The sequence below is a fragment of the Coregonus lavaretus genome (genome assembly GCF_964263955.1).
Source record: "Coregonus lavaretus genome assembly, chromosome: 26".
NCBI classification, from domain to species: Eukaryota; Metazoa; Chordata; class Actinopteri; order Salmoniformes; family Salmonidae; genus Coregonus; species Coregonus lavaretus.
This window is the reverse complement of record NC_140013.1, coordinates 14722571-14741238: the sequence shown is the minus strand read 5'-3', so window position 1 is coordinate 14741238 and position 18668 is coordinate 14722571. Positions and strand designations below refer to the sequence as shown.

The 18668-nt window shown below is 46.0% G+C and overlaps 1 protein-coding gene across 1 annotated transcript in view; it reads left to right on the top strand.

Moving 5' to 3' along the window:
* LOC311101794 (huntingtin-interacting protein 1-like) overlaps positions 1-17372 on the top strand; it is a 33762-nt gene extending 16390 nt beyond the window's left edge. The window contains exons 8-31 of the mRNA XM_084142982.1: positions 32-172; positions 455-512; positions 688-763; positions 998-1147; positions 1437-1537; positions 1834-1906; positions 2073-2256; positions 2631-2719; positions 3073-3189; positions 3604-3705; positions 4547-4741; positions 4847-4994; positions 5254-5340; positions 8894-9001; positions 9442-9578; positions 12745-12855; positions 13015-13073; positions 13314-13407; positions 14355-14455; positions 14664-14769; positions 14977-15100; positions 15345-15406; positions 15483-15600; positions 15748-17372. Coding sequence (XP_083999108.1) covers positions 32-172; positions 455-512; positions 688-763; positions 998-1147; positions 1437-1537; positions 1834-1906; positions 2073-2256; positions 2631-2719; positions 3073-3189; positions 3604-3705; positions 4547-4741; positions 4847-4994; positions 5254-5340; positions 8894-9001; positions 9442-9578; positions 12745-12855; positions 13015-13073; positions 13314-13407; positions 14355-14455; positions 14664-14769; positions 14977-15100; positions 15345-15406; positions 15483-15600; positions 15748-15758 — 2552 coding nt within the window. The 3' untranslated portion in view covers positions 15759-17372. The remainder of the gene's footprint in view (positions 1-31; positions 173-454; positions 513-687; positions 764-997; positions 1148-1436; positions 1538-1833; positions 1907-2072; positions 2257-2630; positions 2720-3072; positions 3190-3603; positions 3706-4546; positions 4742-4846; positions 4995-5253; positions 5341-8893; positions 9002-9441; positions 9579-12744; positions 12856-13014; positions 13074-13313; positions 13408-14354; positions 14456-14663; positions 14770-14976; positions 15101-15344; positions 15407-15482; positions 15601-15747) is intronic.
* Positions 17373-18668: the final 1296 nt, after the last annotated feature.

Sequence of the window (18668 nt, the reverse complement as noted above, 5' to 3'; positions counted from 1 at the left end):
TGATCACTGATGTGTGTCTCTTCCCTTGCAGTGTTCAGCTCCCTGGACATGTCGCGGTCTGTGTCGGTGACGGCGGCGGGCCAGTGTCGCCTGGCTCCCCTGATCCAGGTCATCCTGGACAGCAGCCACCTCTACGACTACACCGTCAAGCTGCTCTTCAAGCTGCATTCCTGTGAGTCAACACACGCCCCCTGCTGGACAAATAGCAGAGTGACAGCCTGGATACCTCATACTTGGCTACTAATCTAAGGCCAACAGTTTTTCCTGTGACCTTCCCAGATAAACCGTGGCTATTCCAAGGAAACGTAATTCACATAATTGTCTTGGTCATATCATAGGGTTAGGAAATGCCTAAAACCTTAGTACACACACACACTGTAGTACACACACATTCTCAGTAGTTTCACATACACTCACATTCCAGAACTCTGATCTGTTTGTCTGTCTGTTGCAGGCCTTCCTGCTGACACACTCCAGGGCCACAGAGACCGCTTCCAGGAGCAGTTCAAGAAGTGAGTTCGCACACAAGTCATGGGTAGCGTCCCAAACGGCACCCTAATCCCTATATAGTGCACTAGTTTTGACCAGGGCCCATAGTGCTCCATCACCTGACCTAACTAATTCCAGTGCTGAAGGTGTGATGATGAAGGTGGAGTGTTTCATCTGTGTGTTTGTTGTCTCTGCCAGGCTGAAGAGTCTGTTCTACCGCTCCAGTAACCTGCAGTACTTCAAGAGGCTCATTCAGATCCCACAGTTACCCGAGGTAAGAGTCCTCCTGAACTAGCCTGCAGAATAGACAGGATCTGTGCTGTGTATTATCAAGTAAATACTGTATCATTCACACACGCATGAACGTAGTCTCCCATTTTCTCCGTTGCCCTTGCTTGCTCTTGAGGAATTTGGGCCCAGGTTGCTGTTCAGCTACTTGGGTTAAGTGCTATACAAATACAATTTGATTAATTGTGCTCTTTTTCTCTCTTGCTCTATCTGCTGTCAGAACCCACCTAACTTCCTGCGGGCGTCGGCGTTGTCGGAGCACATCAGTCCCGTGGTAGTCATCCCAGCTGAGTCGTCCTCCCCCGAGACGGAACACATGGTGGACCTGGTGACAGAGGACCTAGTGGACACCGACATCCCCGTCCAGCCGGTAGCCCATCTGAACATGTCCCATTACTGCTTTCTTATGGGGCGCCGTTTGTAACACCCTATTGTGTGTAAAAGATGAATTTCCTGCACTAGCTGACTCACACATATCCCATTCCTGTGGCATGGAATGCATTTTTTTCACAAAATATGGCATGTTACAAACGGTACCCTTCCTGTGCTCTGTCTTAATTGTGCTGTCTCTGTGTCTGTCAACTGAACCTAATGAAACCTAAAGCCTATAGACTGACTGGCTGACTCTCTGTCTGTCTTGCTGTGTTTGTTCCGACTAGGCTGCTGTGGTAGAGCCCAGGTTTGACGACCTCTTTGGCACATCCGCCACCACGGACCCCTTCAATTTCAACAGTCAGAACGGGATGCGCAAGGATGACAAGTAAGACACCAGAACCAAACTGCTACACTCTGGATGATTTGTAGGATATCCTTGGTCTGTATAGATTGTCACACAATTCAGACCAAACTGACCTCCAATAGAGGTATACAGAGGGATTGAAAGCCCTGCAGCTGAGGTATGACCTGGGCACACCGTACCAAAAATGTTTTGCAATGGAAAACCAAAAATATACTTTTATCATTGGCCACGTCCAGGTACTTATTTCCCTGTTTCGGCCTGTTTTCCTCCATTTGGTGCCTAATGAACACGACCTTGTCCTGTGCTGTTTCCATTAGGGACCGCCTGATCGAGCAGCTGACACGGGAGATCCAGGCCCTCAGGGAGGAACTGGAGTCCTTCAGATTGGAGGTGAGGAGGGGGGAGGAGGTTTAATGAGGCACTTGAGCCACTACAGAGGCAATTCTCCATAATGCCTAAACTTCTGAGGCAGTGTGTTTACACACTGTTGAACCATAACACTCTCTCCCTCCTCTCTCTCTTTCCATCTCTCTCTCGCTCTGCCTCTCTCTCTCAGAGTGGGCGTCTGTGCCAGGCGCTGCGGGGGCGTGTCAATGAGCTGGAGGCGGAGCTAGCAGAGCAGAGCCACTTGAGAATGCAGGCATTGGGAGAGAGCGAGTTCCTGAGGGTGGAGCTTGACGACCTGCGCCGGGTCAAAGAAGACACGGAGAAAGAGCAGCGAAGCCTCACCGAGATCGAGAGTGAGTCCAGAGACAGCCCTGGCACATCTGCACAACTCCACCTTCTAGCAGTTACCGACTACCATCCGACACTCCAGTACCCATCTATACCACTTGACATGTGTTTTGTTAGTTAACTTGTGTTAGAATGGTGAGACTGGGATTTGATCCCATGCAGACACAAGCATCATGTGTAGAAGCTGGCAGTGCTAATTACTTGACCAATCCCACGCCACAAGATTTACATGAGTCACTCAAATGTCTTCACTTACTGTACCTTCAACTGATATCAATGCCTACACGAACATTTGAATTATGTGTGCATATCTCAAGTCGGGATTCAGCCCTCTGTGACTGTTCTGATAGTAACAGCACTGTCTGTCCGTGTCTCTCAGGGAAAGCGGTGGCCAACGAGCAGCGCTACACCAAGCTGAAGGAGAAGTACACAGAGCTGGTGCAGAGTCACGCTGACCTGCTGAGGAAGGTAGGCCCATCTAGACCCCTTATGATGGAAGAACCTCACCCCTCAGACTCATGGTGCAGGCTAACTCCGACCCGTCTCAGCCAGTCCCATTTTGCTCCCTTCCCCTTGGCCCAAACCCGTCCATGTTTGCAGATCTGAAGGGTGTGAGTAGTGTAGTGGTAGAGCTTTCACCATATTGCTTCCACCTTACAGATCTGCAAACATCAGAGGGTTTGGGCCAAGGGAGGGGGGAGGAGTAGCGTGTGAACAGGGACCCGCTATCTATTCTGTACTATAACATTTCTTTGGAGAATACACTACTACCAGCAATGCTCACACATTTCCTCCACCTGTTTTTCTGTTTCTGGCTTTAGAATGCGGAGGTGACTCGTCAGGTGACGGAGGCGCGGGCGGCTCAGGACGAAGTGGACAGCGTGAGGAGAGAGATGCAGGAGAAGGTCAAGGCTGCCCAGGAGGCCACAGAGAGCCGGGTGAGGGCAAGACACACACTCCCACAGGGATACACACTCTCCTGAAATACTGTGTGTGTACAGTCTGTATCACCCTCTTTCTGTTTTCTCTCCCTTCCCCTTTTCCCCCTCTCTCGCTTTCTTGGACACAGATGACTTCAAATGTAATATACTTCACTTCTTCATACTACAGTACATTTCAACTTTCTCTCCATCTCTCTCTGATCATTTCATTGTGTAACTGAGATGCCTTGCTGTACATGTGGGTGTTAGAGAGGTAGAAAAAAACGGAATAAACTGAGGTAGAGCGATGGAGACCTAGCAAATAACATGAGTCTCTGTTTCTCTCTATCTCGTTCTCTCTTTTGCCCTCCCCCCTCTCTCTCTCCCCCACATCTCTCTCTCCCTCTCTCTGTCTCTCCCGTCCTCCTTCAGGAGCAGGAACAGGTGGAGCAGCTGCAGGAGCTGCAGAGAGAGCTGATCTCCAGCAGGGCGGCGCTAGACACCCTGAAAAGCACCATGGCCTCGTCCCAACAGGTAGCCAACTCTCTAGCCTAAAACACCCTTGCGTCCTCTACCCAACCGTACACTCCTCATCTCCTCTCCACCCTAAACACTCACCCAACAGTACATTCCTCCTCTCCACTCTACCCCACTTGACCTCACCCTGACCCCTGACACCTTCAAATGGTCTCTACTCTGTCTTCTATCTTTACATTCCCCAACTCCATGTTACTCTTCTACCCATCTCTGTCTGTGTTTGTGTGTGTGTTCTGTGCGTGTGTGTGCGTGTATGTGTGGAGAGAGGGTTGTGTGGAGTGTCGGTGCAGACCTGGATCTCTGCGTGATCCCGACAGTGTGTAGTCCTACTAGGCCATGACGGTCCAATTACCATTCTTCCTCACCATCTCCCACCCCTCTCTCCACTCTCCCACTCCTGTCAACCCTATTTCTGAATCGACTCACTTATCTCTCTCACCACCCCCTTCTTTTCTCATTCTCTCTCACACAACCACTCCCTCCGGTCCTCACATACATACTCTGTCACTTTGTCACACATTTCACAAACTCTTTCTTCCCGTCTCTCGTTCACATTCTTGTTGGCATGCTCAGGAGGGTGCCCACAAACAGGTGAGGGAGAGTAGAGGAATGGCAGTTGTCATATCCACATCTCATAGCACTTAGGGCATTGTCACTATTAAAAGGTGGCATTAGAGCGTATAGTGTGTGAGCCTTTTCGTTCATTTTAGCAGAGAAACACAGGGATATGTAAGATCCTAAAATACTGTGTATGTGTGTCACACTCTTTCTCCTTTCTCTTCTATCCCCCCCCCCCTCACTCACTTTCTCTCTCTCCGTCTCTCTCTCTCAATCTCAGTCGAGTGAGGAGCTCAGTTCTCAGCTCTCGACTGTGGAATCGGAGAAGGTGGAGCTAGCAGAATCCTTGTCGAAGAAAGAGGAGGAGCTTGCAGGCCTGGGGGAGGAGCTAGAGCGTGTTCAGAGCAGCCTGGCCGGTGAGAGGGAGAACGGAGTGAAGACTGCCGAGGCCCTACAGAACCAACTCAATGAGAAGGTGTGTTTCAGGGGAGGTAGCCGTGTGTGTTTGTGTGCGGCTGTGTGTCAGCCTCTCAGTGAGAGTGTGTGATATCTGATTCTCTCACTGACCCTGTATGTATAGGAGAGCAGGGAGCAGGCCCTGGAGAGCCAGCTGGTGGCAGCCCGCTGGTCCACCCTACAGGGGGCTGTGGAGGAGGCAGAGAGGATAGTCCAGGACTCACTGGCCCAGCTTGACGACCCAGCACACATCAGCTGCACCAGCTCTGCAGGTCAGCCCCTAACCCTCTCCAACCTCTGTCTTATGCACACATGACTCCAGCTTTGTTCCTGTCTGTCCGTCCGACCGTCTGAGATGATGCCACATTGTGAAACCCATGCTGGGTGTGTGTGTGATGCCTCAATCTACTCATGCATGTGTGTTTGTGTTCCAGGGTGTGATGTAGGATGATGTCCCCGCATAATGGTGTGTATGTGTGTTTGTATGGTGAAAGATGCCTCCCCCTCACTGTGTACCCTTCTTGTGTGTAGACTACCTGGCGTCCAGGTGTCAGGCCTCTCTGGACTGTATGGACAGACTTCACTCTGCCAGAGACGGCTACCTGGCAGACAACACAGGTCAGACTCTGAACTGCTCTCTTACTCCCTTAGTCAGCTTTGTGCAATCACACACACACACACAATCTACTCCCAGGCATCTATTGAAGACGTCGTTGTTCTTCTGTAGTAGACAAGGTCAAAAGGCAGCCAAAAATGTTACTTTCACCGACGGTCGCTGTGCAGTTTGACAGGAACTAACTGGGCAACATTAACGTGAAGGACACCTGATATATTTACATATGGAATCATGTAGTAACTAAAAAGGGGTTCAACAAATCAAAATACATTTTATATTTGAGATTCTTCAAAGTAGCCACCCTTTGCCTTGATGAGAGCTTTGCACACTCTTGGCATTCTATCAACCAGCTTCACCTGGAATGCTTTTCCAACAGTCTTCAAGGAGTTCCCACATATGCTGAGCACTTGTTGGCTACTTTTCCTTCACTCTGTCGTCCGACTCATCCCAAACCATCTCAATTGGGTTGAGGTCGGGGGATTGTGGAGGCCAGGTCATCTGATGCAGCACTCCATCTCTCTACTTCTTGGTAAAATAGCCCTTATACAGCCTGGAGGTGTGTTGGGTCATTGTCCTGTTGAAAAACAAATGATAGTCCCACTAAGCCCAACCAGATGGGATGGCGTATCGCTGCAGAATACTGTGGGAGCCATGCTGGTTAAGTGTGCCTTGAATTCTAAATAAATCACAGACCGTGTCACCAGAAAAGCACCCCCACACCATCACACCTCCTCCACCATGCTTTACGGTGGGGACTACACATGCAGAGATCCTCCGTTCACCCACACCGCATCTCACAAAGACACAGCGGTTTGAACCAAAATGTTTAAATTTAGACTCCAGACCAAAGGACACATTTTCACCGGTCTAATGTCCATTGCTCGTATTTCTTGGCCAAGCAGGTCTCTTCTTTTTATTGGTGTCCTTTAGAAGTGGTTTCTTTGCAGCAATTCGACCATGAAGGCCTGATTCACACAGTCCCCTCTGAACAGTTGATGTTGAGATGTGTCTGTTACTTGAACTCTGTGAAACATTTATTTGGGCTGCAATTTCTGAGGCTGGTAACTCTAATGAACTTACCAGAGGTAACTCTGGGTCTTCCATTCCTGTGGCGGTCCTCATGAGAGCCAGTTTCATCATAGCGCTTGATGGTTTATGCGACTGCACTTGAAGAAACATTCAAAGGTCTTTAAATGTTCCATAGTGACTGACCTTCATGTCTTAAAGTAATGATGGACTGTCGTTTCTCTTTGCTTATTTGAGCTGTTCTTGCCATAATATGGACTTGGTCTTTTACCAAATAGGGCTATCTTCTGTATATCCCCCTACCTTGTCACAACACAACTGATTGGCTCAAACGCATTAAGAAGGAAAGAAATTCCACAAATGAACTTTTAAGAAGGCATACCTGTTAATTGAAATGCAATCCAGGTGACTACCTCATGAAGCTGGTTGAGAGAATGCCAAGAGTGTGCAAAGCGGTCATCAAGGCAAAGGGTGGCTATTGGAAGAATCTCCAATATAAAATATATTTTGATTTGTTTAACACTTTTTTGGTTACTACATGATTCCATATGTGTTATTTAATAGTTTTGATGTCTTCACTATTATTATAGAAAAAATTAAGAAAAACCCTTGAATGAGTAGGTGTGTCCAAACTTTTGACTGGTAGTGTGTATATATAGGGTTGAAGTCGGAAGTTTACATACACTTAGTCATTAAAACATGTTTTTCAACCACTCCACAAATTTCTTGTTAACAAACTATAGTTTTGGCAAGTCGGTTAGGACATCTACTTTGTGCATGACACAAATAATTTTATAATTCACTGTATCACAATTCCAGTGGGTTAGAAGTTTACATACACTAAGTTGACTGTGCCTTTAAACAGCTTGGAAAATTCCAGAAAATGATGTCATGGCTTTAGAAGCTTCTGATAGGCTAATTTACATAATTTGAGTCAATTGGAGGTATACCTGTGGATGTATTTCAAGGCCTACCTTCAAACTCAGTGCCTCTTTGCTTCACATCATGGGAAAATCAAAAGAAATCAGCCAAGACCTCAGGAAAAAAATAGTAGACCTCCACAAGTCTGGTTCATCCTTGGGAGCAATTTCCAAACGCCTGAAGGTACCACGTTCATCTGTACAAACAATAGTACGGAAGTATAAACACCATGGGACCACGCAGCCGTCATACCGCTCAGGAAGTTGACTCGTTCTGTCTCCTAGAGATGAACGTACTTTGGTGCGAAAAGTGCAAATCAATCCCAGAACAGCAAAGGACCTTGTGAAGATGCTGAAGGAAACAGGTCCCATATCGACATAACCTGAAAGGCCGCTCAGCAAGGAAGAAGCCACTGCTCTAAAACCACCATAAAAAAGCCAGACTACGGTTTGCAACTGCACATGGGGACAAAGATTGTACGTTTTGGAGAAATGTCCTCTGGTCTGATGAAACAAAAATAGAACTGTTTGGCCATAATGACCATCGTTATGTTTGGAAGAAAAAGGGGGTGCTTGCAAGCCGAAGAACACCATCCCAACCGTGAAGCACAGGGGTGGCAGCATCATGCTGTGGGGGTGCTTTGCTGCAGGAGGGACTGGTGCACTTCACAAAATAGATGGCATCATGAGGAAGGAAAATGATGTGGATATATTGAAGCAACATCTCAAGACATCAGTCAGGAAGTTAAAGCTTGGTCGCAAATGGGTCTTCCAAATGGACAATGACCCCAAGCATACTTCCAAAGTTGTGGCAAAAAGCTTAAGGACAACAAAGTCAAGGTATTGGAGTGGCCATCACAAAGCCCTGACCTCAATCCTATAGAAAATGTGTGGGCAGAACTGAAAAAGCGTGTGCGAGCAAGGAGGCCTACAAACCTGACTCAGTTACACCAGCTCTGTCAGGAGGAATGGGCCAAAATTCACCCAACTTATTGTGGGAAGCTTGTGGAAGGCTACCTGAAACTTTTGACCCAAGTTAAACAATTTAAAGGCAATGCTACCAAATACTAATTGAGTGTATGTAAACTTCTGACGCACTGGAAATGTGATGAAAGAAATAAAAGCTGAAATAAATCATTCTCTCTACTATTATTCTGACATTTCACATTCTTAAAATAAAGTGGTGATCCTAACTGACCTAAGATAGGGAATTTTTACTAGGATTAAATGTCAGGAATTGTGAAAAACTGAGTTTAAATGTATTTGGCTAAGGCGTAGGTAAACTTCCAACTTCAACTGTATCAACTTCAAGAAAAGTTCATTTTTCCGTTTCTTTTCCACATGAAAGATCTAGATTTATATTGTCTTATTTGATTTCTTCCCAATAGAAGAAAATAAATCCACTTGAATATAATTGAGTATGTGAGAGGGATTCATTATTCAGCCACACTTTGTGGCCAGTGGAAGTTGATAGTAAAGTGCTTCTTTATTGTTAAAATACAGTGTTTTTCAGCATTACAGCCTTCAAGTACTTGATATAAAAGTAACATATCCTGTTGATTGTATTTGGACTTTATGGTAGTTTGACCTTTGACCCTTGGTTCTCCAGGTTTGTCGGAGCTGGTGCGGGCAATAACCCATCTTGCCCACCTGGTGGGCGACACCATTGTTCAGGGCAGTGCCACCTCTCACATGGTGCCAGTGGAGCAAGCGGACGGTGAGTGTGCGCTGTCCCTGTGTCTTTTCAACTAAAATGTGCACTCACACATCCAGGACAGGAATGCTCCATGATTTTAAATAGTTTGATTTGACCCATGTCTTATAAAAACCTCTACATCCCTATATACATCTGTTAGAGAAGTACTGATAATGCACAGACAGGCAACGATAGCCTGGTCCCTGATCTGTTTGTGCTGTCTGTCATCGGGTGACAATGACCATCGGCGTTGGGAAGACTGCACAAACAGATCAGGGACCAGGCTAGCGGTTAGCCACCCACTTCCTCTAAGTCTCCATACTGTGTCTGTATCTCTGACCCTCCTCTCTGTCCCCCTCTCTTTCCACAGCGCTTTCAGACAGTGTGGTGTGGTATAGTGGGAGTAAGTTTAGAGTCTCTGACCCTCCTGTCTCTCTCTCTCTCAACCCCTTCCCACACAGCGTTGTCAGACAGTGTGAAGGCGTGTGGGGCCGAGGCCCTGACCCTGCTGGGTCAGATGAAGGAGCAGGAAAGCCTGGCTACGGCAGACAGCGCCACACTGAGGGCAGCACTGGATGGCATCCTGGCCACCGCAGAGGTCAGTCCAGTCTTTATGGTCATACAAGTTTTGTTGTTATTGTTGCAGCTTTATTCTTAAGAGTAAATATGAGTACATAGTACAGTTTAGGTGCAAATTACAGTAATTTTATTTCATGAAAACATTAGATTATTACACAATTACTAGCGAGTTAAAAGGAGGAGGGGGGGTTAGGTTAAGGGAAGGTGTCATTGAGTTCCACAGTTGCAGAAAATATTAGGTCCAGGGGTCTAGTGCTGTCATACCGCACCGGAGCGACACGCCTCCACTACTCAGAATTGTGGTTGTTTAATAAAGTTTAGATCAAAGCTGAATCAATGTCTCGGCAAGATCACTTAATGATTAATTAGTATTCTACACAACAGACCGAATTTAATAGCATAGTTTAATGTTAGTGTTAGACCAAAAACAACATATAATTTCTTATGAGATTTTAGGATGATTGTGCTGAATGGTCGTGTTAATTGAAACAAAATACAGGTACACTACATGACCAAAAGTATGTGGACACCTGGTCGTCGAACATATCATTTCAAAATCATGGGCATTAATATGGAGTTGGTCTCCCCTTTGCTGCTATAACAGTCTCCACTCTTCTGGGAAGGCTTTCCACTAGATGTTGGAACATTGCTGTGGGGACTTGCTTCCATTCAGCCACAAGCATTAGTGAGCTCTGTGCAGGCCAGTCAAGTTCTTCCACACTGATCTTGACAAACCATTTCTGTACGGACCTCACTTTGTGCACAGGGGCATTGTCATGCAGAAACAGGAAAGGGCCTTCCCCAAACTGTTGCCACAAAGTTGGAAGCACAGAATCGTCTAGAATGTCATTGTATGCTGTAGCGTTAAGATTTCCCTTAACTGGAACTAAGGGGCCTAGCCCGAACCATGAAAAACAGCCCCAGACCATTATTCCTCCTCCACCAAACTTTACAGTTGGCACTATGCATTGGGGCAGGTAGCGTTCTCCTGGCATCTGCCAAACCCAGATTCATCCGTCGGACTGCCAGATGGTGAAGAGTGATTCATTACTCCAGAGAACGTGTTTCCACTGCTCCAGAGTCCAATGGTGGCGAGCTTTACACCACTCGAGCCGACACTTGGCTTTGCGCATGGTGATCTTAGGCTTGTGTGCAGCTGCTCGGCCATGGAAACCCATTTCATGAAGCTCCCAACGAACAGTTATTGTGCTGATGTTGCTTCCAGAAGCAGTTTGGAACTCGGTAGTGAGTGTTGCAAACGAGGACAGACGATTTTTTACGTTCTATGCGCTTCAGCACTCGACGGTCCCGTTCTGTGAGCTTGTGTGGCCTACCGCTTCGCGGCTGAGCCGTTGTTGCTCCTAGATGTTTCCACTTCACAATAACAGCACTTACAGATGACCGGGGCAGCTCTAGCAGGGCATCAATTTGACGAACTGACTTGTTGGAAATGTGGCATCCTATGACGGTGCCACGTTGAAAGTCACTGAGCTTTTCAGTAAGGCCATTCTTCTGCCAATGTGTGTCTATAGAGATTGCATGGCTGTGTGCTCGATTTTATACATGAAATAGCCGAATCCACTAATTTGAAGGGGGTGTCAACATACTTTTGTGTATATATAGTGTATGTTAACACCATCTGCTCAAACATTTGCTCAAACAGTAGTTACTTACATCATTCAAGAAGATCTAAATGCATATTCCCATGAAACTGATTGAGATCAAATGGTTGGCATGCAGATGCAGCTTGGACGTTTCACCCGTAAAACGTGAAGAATTATCATTCACAATTGACATAATGAAATTAGGTAGGCCTAATTTGGTATTTGTGTGGGTCAGGGAGGTGACCAAGAACCCAATGGTCACTCTGACAGAGCTCCAGAGTTCCTCTGTGGAGATGGGAGAACCTTCCAGAAGGACAACCATCTCTGCAGCACTCCACCAATCAGACCTTTATGATAGAGTGACCAGACGGAAGCCACTCCTCAGTAAAAGGCACATGACAGCCCGCTTGGAGTTTGCCACAAGGCACCTAAAGACTCTCAGACCATGAGTAACAAGATTCTCTGGTCTGATGAAACCAAGATTGAACTATTTGGCCTGAATGCTAAGCATCACGTCTGGAGGAAACATGGCACCATCCCTACGGTGAAGCATGGTGGTGGCAGCATCATGCTGTGGGGATGTTTTTCAGCGGCAGGGACTGGGAGACTAGTCAGGATCAAGGCGAAGATGAACGGAGCAAAGTACAGAGAGATCTTTGATGAAAACCTGCTCCAGAGCGCTCAGGACCTCAGATTGGGGCGAAGGTTCACCTTCCAACAGGACATTGACCCTAAACACACAGCCAAGACAACGCAAGAGTGGCTTCGGGACAAGTCTCTGAATATCCTTGAGTGGCCCAGCCAGAGCCCGGACTTGAACCCAATCAAACATCTTTGGAGAGACCTGAAAATAGCTGTGCAGCAACGCTCCCACTCCAACCTGACAGAGCTTGAGAGGATCTGCAGAGACAAATGGGAGAACCTCCCCAAATACAGGTGTTCCAAGCTTGTAGCGACATACCCAAGAAGACTCGAGGCTGTAATCGCTGCCAAAGGTGCTTCAACAATGTACTGAGTGCTTCAACAAAGTACTGAGTAAAGGGTCTGAATACTTATGTAAATGTTATTTCAGTTTTTTATAAATTTGCTAAAATTTGTTAACCTGTTTTTGCTTTGTCATTATGAGGTATTGTGTGTAGATTGATGAGGGAAAAAAACTATTTAATCAATTTTAGAGTAAGGCTGTAACCTAACAAAATGTGGAAAAAGTAAAGGGGTCTGAATACTTTCCGAAGGCACTGTAGGTCTACTAAATTTACCGAAAGTCCACACCCTGCAATCATTCTGAGAACCTCAACTTCTTCATAATGCCCATTTTGTGCACATTTAAACCAGGGGATGTCATCATGATAAGATGAGTCTCAGTGCCTCTTATCCTTTCAACAAAGTATGTGACCCATGGAGGCCAAGTCACAACACTGCTTCTGGTAGAAGTTGACCTTGGGCACAGGTCAGCACCCCCTCCCCATATCTTTAAAAACATCTAGGGGCACCACCAAAACAACAAGTCCAATGCCATGTCTCTCTTTTTTCTCGTATCTCTCTCGCTCTCATTCTTCTCTCCCTCTCTCTGGTCTGTAGAAACTGCGTCCTCGGGGTCTGGAGCTGCAGCAGGGGGAGCTGGGAGATCTGGTGGAGCAGGAAATGGCTGCCACATCGGCCGCCGTGGAGTCAGCAGCCGCCAGGATAGAGGTAACCAGCTCAACGTGTGTGTGCGTGTGTGTCATCACCAAGGAGGACCTAGACAAAAACAGAAATGTGTGTGTGTGAAAAGAATCCTCTGGTTTCATTTTACAGTAGTACCAACCAAAAGGTGTCTAATTTCCTCTATCTGTTGTATCCCATTGACAGGACATGCTCAATAAGTCGCGTGCAGTCGACACAGGGGTTAAGATGGAGGTCAACGAGAGGTGAGTCTCCCACTCCTGGGTCGTGTTCATTAGGCACCGAATGGGAGAAAACGAACTGAAACAGGGAGGGACTACCTGGGCATGTCCAGTAAGACACGCTAATTTTTTAATCACGTGCCCTAATGAACACGACCCTGGCTTTGAGAATCACATAACTTTCCAAAGAGTGAAACGTTTCAGATCAAGATGTGTTGCACAGTGGAGCTGCCGAACGAATGTGTCCTCTATCGCCCCCCATAGGATCCTGGCCTCCTGTACAGACCTGATGCAGGCCATCAAAGTGCTCGTGCTGTCTTCCAAAGATCTGCAAAGGGACATTGTGGAGAGTGGCAGGGTGAGAGACAGAAACCTATCATAATATATAATAATATACGGAGTGGCTGCGGTTCCGGTTTTTCTGGAACCCTTTCTTGCCGTGGCTATTGATATGGAGGTCTATGCGCATGAACTGTCTTTATTTTTTTATGTAGCTGCTGCCCTCTCTGCTGCCTATGTAGCTTCTGCACAGTGCTCCTACTGCATCACTGCTGCTTCCCCTTCATTGACATGGAGGGGGAAACTTCATTTATGTACACTAAAGATATGGTCGACATGTTCGACCTATGCATTCCATGACTCAAGCGCGATTTCATGTTTTTTTTTCTCCAGGGTTAAGGCTACATGCAGATATCATGTTGTACAAGAAAGACATGATCGACATGTTCTTACAAACTTTGTTGTCTGTTGTAACAGTATACACTGAGTGTACAAAACATTAGGAACACCTTGCTAATATTGAGTTGCACCCCCTTTTGCCCTCAGAACAGCATCAATTCATCGGGGCATGGACCCTACAAGGTGTCGAAAGCGTTTCACAGGGATGCTGGCCCATGTTCACTCCTTCCCACAGTTGTGTCAAATTGGCTGGATGTCCTTTGGGTGGTGGACCATTCTTGATACACACAGGAAACTGTTGAGCATGAAAAACCCAGCAGCGTTGCAGTTCTTGACACATTCAAACCGGTGCACTTACTACCATACCCCGTTCAAAGGCACTTCAATCTTTTTTCTTGCCCATTCACCCTCTGAATGGCACACATACACAATCCATGTCTCAAGGCTTAGCAATCCTTCTTTAACCTGTCTCCACCCCTTTATCTACACTGATTGAAGTGGATTTAACAGGTGATATCAATAAGGGATCATAGCTTTCACCTGGTCAGTCTGTCATGGAAAGAGCAGGTGTTCCTAATGTTTTGTACACTCAGTGTATATTCCAATATAATATATTTGTTCCACCAGGGGGCAGCATCCATGAAGGAGTTCTATGTCAAGAACTCTCGCTGGACAGAAGGCCTGATCTCAGCCTCCAAAGCCGTGGGCTGGGGCGCCACAGTCATGGTGTAAGTAGTATCACCCTTTCTCTTCTAACTTAACCTTGTATTACTGCACCGGAGTATTCTGGAATATACTCATTTAGGCCAGAAGTTTTTCCTGACTACATGACCTGACCAGGAAAAACTCCAGCCCCTACTGTATAGCCTATAACCGTTGTAATGGTAGCATGATGTACTACAGTACCCATAATGCTCTACGTATTGTATCCCATAGAGATGCAGCAGACCTGGTGGTGCAGGGCAAGGGCAAGTACGAGGAGCTAATGGTGTGTTCGCATGAGATCGCAGCCAGCACTGCACAACTGGTGGCCGCATCCAAGGTGAGACGGTACTTCTTGTGTAATGATATGTGGTAACTGAAACTGTGTGCATGCGTGCGTAAGACACTCAGTCACAACCGGATCTACATACGCCAACCTACATCTCTCTCATCACTTGGTGTGTCAACCATATCTCTACACGTGTTTAAGACACACCCATGACCCATTCCCGTTGGTAACCCAGCCACTCTCTGGTCTGTTGTGCAGGTGAAGGCAGACAAAGACAACGTCAACCTGGGCCGCCTGAAGCTGGCATCCAAAGGGGTCACACAGGCCACCGCTGGGGTTGTAGCCTCCACCAAGTCCGGGAAGTCCCAGATTGAGGAGAAAGGTGAGTGGATTAACAGTAGTGTGCCCATGGATTTACACTGTGAGAGATCAACATGACATGTATTGTGACTGAATGTTTTGTGAGTGAATGCTGAATTTCTTTCTTTCTCTCTCTCTCTCTCTCTCTCTCTCTCTCTCTCTCTCTCTCTCTCTCTCTCTCTCTCTCTCTCTCTCTCTCTCTCTCTCTCTCTCTCTCTCTCTCTCTCTCTCTCTCTCTCTCTCGCTCCTATGACTGTGTGCTTCAGACACCATGGATTTCTCCAGTATGACCCTCACTCAGATCAAGAGGCAGGAAATGGACTCACAGGTAAGAGCAATGTGGGGTGGCTGAGTGTGTGTGTGTTACGGGTCTAAGTAAACCGTGTTTTTGTGTGGGTTGTCAGGTTTCGGTTCTAGAGCTGGAAACAAAGCTGCAGAAGGAGCGAGAGCGTCTTGGAGAGCTAAGGAAGAAGCACTACGAGCTGGCCGGGGTGGCCGAGGGCTGGGGGGAGGAGGACGAAGGTGCGTATGTGTGTTTCAACATGATTACTCAGAGGCACTATGGCAGAAATAACGATTGTGTGTGTGATTGCTTTTTGGCCTTTTTGTACCATGTGTTTAATTGGTTGTGTTGAAGCCTAGTCTAATATCCCTCTACTCTCCTCACAGGTACAGGTTGAGGTCTGTTCCCCACTACTCCTCCAACCACAAGACTGACTTCTCTCTCGCTCTGCCTCTTGCCCCATTTATACACTCTTCGGTCTTTCTCTTCCTTTATTTTTATGAAAGCCAAATAAAAAGGTGCTTTTTAAAAATTATCTTCTTGCGCCCAGCGGCTTCTAATTGGACAGTGATGAGGAGGGAAAGTAAAGGGGGATGGATTGACTACCTGCCTGGCCCCTCCCACTCGACTGTTGAGGAATAGCACACCTGCTGATGGATCCTCTGTCTTCTACCAAGTATTTATGTCAGTTCTCCAACGGTTCCCTTTGTCCCAGTCGGAGCACCACCAGTGTGACTGTGGCGCGAACCACCACGAGCACAAGTTCTTCACTACCAGACATCCTAGGATGCATTGCACAAACGCCAATCCCTCATTAGAGGGAGACTTGACTGATTGCCACGTAGGCCGCACCCCTTGCCCTCCCCCTGTCTCCCCATGTAGACAGGCGCGTGTTTTTCTCCCACTAAACGGTTGTGCTGTGTTGTTATTCTAAGTCGTAGGGTTGTTAACTTGTACCCTGTGTTAGAGGGAGAGTGAATCCTTTCCTTCCCTCCCTGCCTCTCCAGTTCTCTTTCCTCTCACTGTGAGATTTTACCTCTCTAACCCAAACCCCATACGGATGATGCCTTTTCGCCTCCTGTTTTAAAGACCATGATGACTTGTTGTTGTTATTATTATTATTATTATTATTATTATTATTATTATTATTAGAGTTGACTGTTTAGACACCCAGCTACCCTGAGGATACACAAAAAAAGACCTGGCCCTGCAGTGAGCTCTCTGTTGGAATGAATGTCTGAGCAGCCAGAGAGGACTGTTGCTGGAGTTTAAGCTAGAGATGAAGTGGTGTGTGTGTGTGAGACGGTCTGGGGCTGCTTTGAACCGCTTGTTGTGTTCATTAGGCACAACATGGAAGAAAACAGAGTGAATCGAAAAGATACTACCTGAACCAATATCCTGTCCAATAAGAAACGCTTGTTTTCGCTTTCAAAACGGTATGCTACGCCGTGTGGCTCTGAGCTTCCTGGTCTCTGTAAAGTGGGTGGAAAATGGACTTCCATAAGCTGATGTCGGATCATATACCCTTCTCCGAGGCACTCCCCCTCATTGATTTGAAAGGAATGTAAGAAATATGGTGGAGTGAACAAGTAATATGCAGAAATGTAGGGAATTGGAATGCAGCCCTACACACCCACACTGCTGGGTTCTTATCAGCTTCCCCAGACGACGTAGCTGTAAAGCCTAGACAGGGGAACTGACAACTTCCATCATCACCATCCGTCTACACTAGCAATAACACCTGGGCCGTGTTCATTAGGCACCAAACGGAAGAAAACGGACTGAAACGGGGAGGGTATACCTGGACCTGTCCAATATGTTACATTGTCACAAGAGCGCAGTGTTTCACAGCAGAGCTACCACATTACAGAGACAAATCATACATTCTCCTCCTTCTCTCTTGCCAGTAGTCACTAGTGCTCTTCAATCTGGCTTTATGAAAAGAAATGGGAACATCGTATGTTGTCGAGTACACCATGAGTTAGATTAGTAGGGTTTCATCCAGTATTTGTTTTTCTTTCAAATACTTTAGCTGTGCTTGATTGAGCTTGCCTGGCGCAATGGAACCAATGAAATAGTCCCAAATGTGCTTCAAAACACACCCATATGGCACTCCAGTCAGGCTCAATGAAACACAATGCAATGCAATTCAAAAAGTATTTAAAAAAAAAAAAGATTCCTATTTGGACCCAGATCTGGTTTAATCACAGTAAACTTTCTCTGAGAGTGATGCTCTTTGAGTTTGTCTTCCTGCGTGTGTTAATGCCGCTTTTTTTATTATTCTGCTCTGCTTTTGGCTGTTTAATATAAAAAGTTGTGACACTGGGTATTTAATGATGATTTAGCGGTGTACTTCCGTCACTACTTCCTGGTTATTAACCTCTCACCCTTTGGTTTGTGTCTGTAGTCCAACCATCTCACTCAGCCTTTCAAACTGCCGCTCACTGTAGTCAATGAGAAACAAACAGTACTCAAAATAACATTGAAATAATGTCTTTGTATGATATACTAAAAACTATGTATGTGGGTTTGTTAAATTTTTTCAGTTTTAAAAATAAATATTTCAACTCATTAATATGACAAGCTTGTTTGTAAATGTTTTGCTCACTTCAATGCGGACTGGTCAAAGTCCTTGATGTTCATGAAAATGTAATTAGTTAATGTTTAATTCATGAACCCTTAAGTGATTAGGAAAATGTATCATTCAAATGATTAAGTGAGTGACTCGTGGGTTATTTCCAGATAGCCCATCCCATTCCTCTTTTAGGACGTTATCTCATCATGTACTCTTTCTAAGGATTCTATGTGATGTAATGCACTTGGGGAGATGGGGATAATTATTCTGAAACATTTAATCATAGTGATTGATACAGGAGCTGTAGGATGTATGTCTGGCTCTGTACTGTTAGGAACGGTCTAGAGTGGATTAATGTCTAACATTTTAATAATAGTTTAATGTAGCAAGATGAACTAAGTTCCTTCTGTGTGAGTTGTACAGTAATACTGTTATATAAGCGTGATTAGTTGTGAACGGAACACTGTGTTGTTTAATGTCAAGACAATGAGACTAAAGGTGGGGTGGGGGGGGCACTATTTCCCAGTGTCGTGGAGAAATGCCCAGAATACCACAAAACAATTTTTACTTTGTGTCAAACCATAACTTTCATATCACTTAATCTATTCAGCACAGTATTGAATAGTAGGCGTATAGTATTAACATCCATTCATCGCTAGCATTGTTACTGCTATACTATAGTACACACTATGAACCATAATATTACATTATGCCTGGACTGGAGAAAGAACA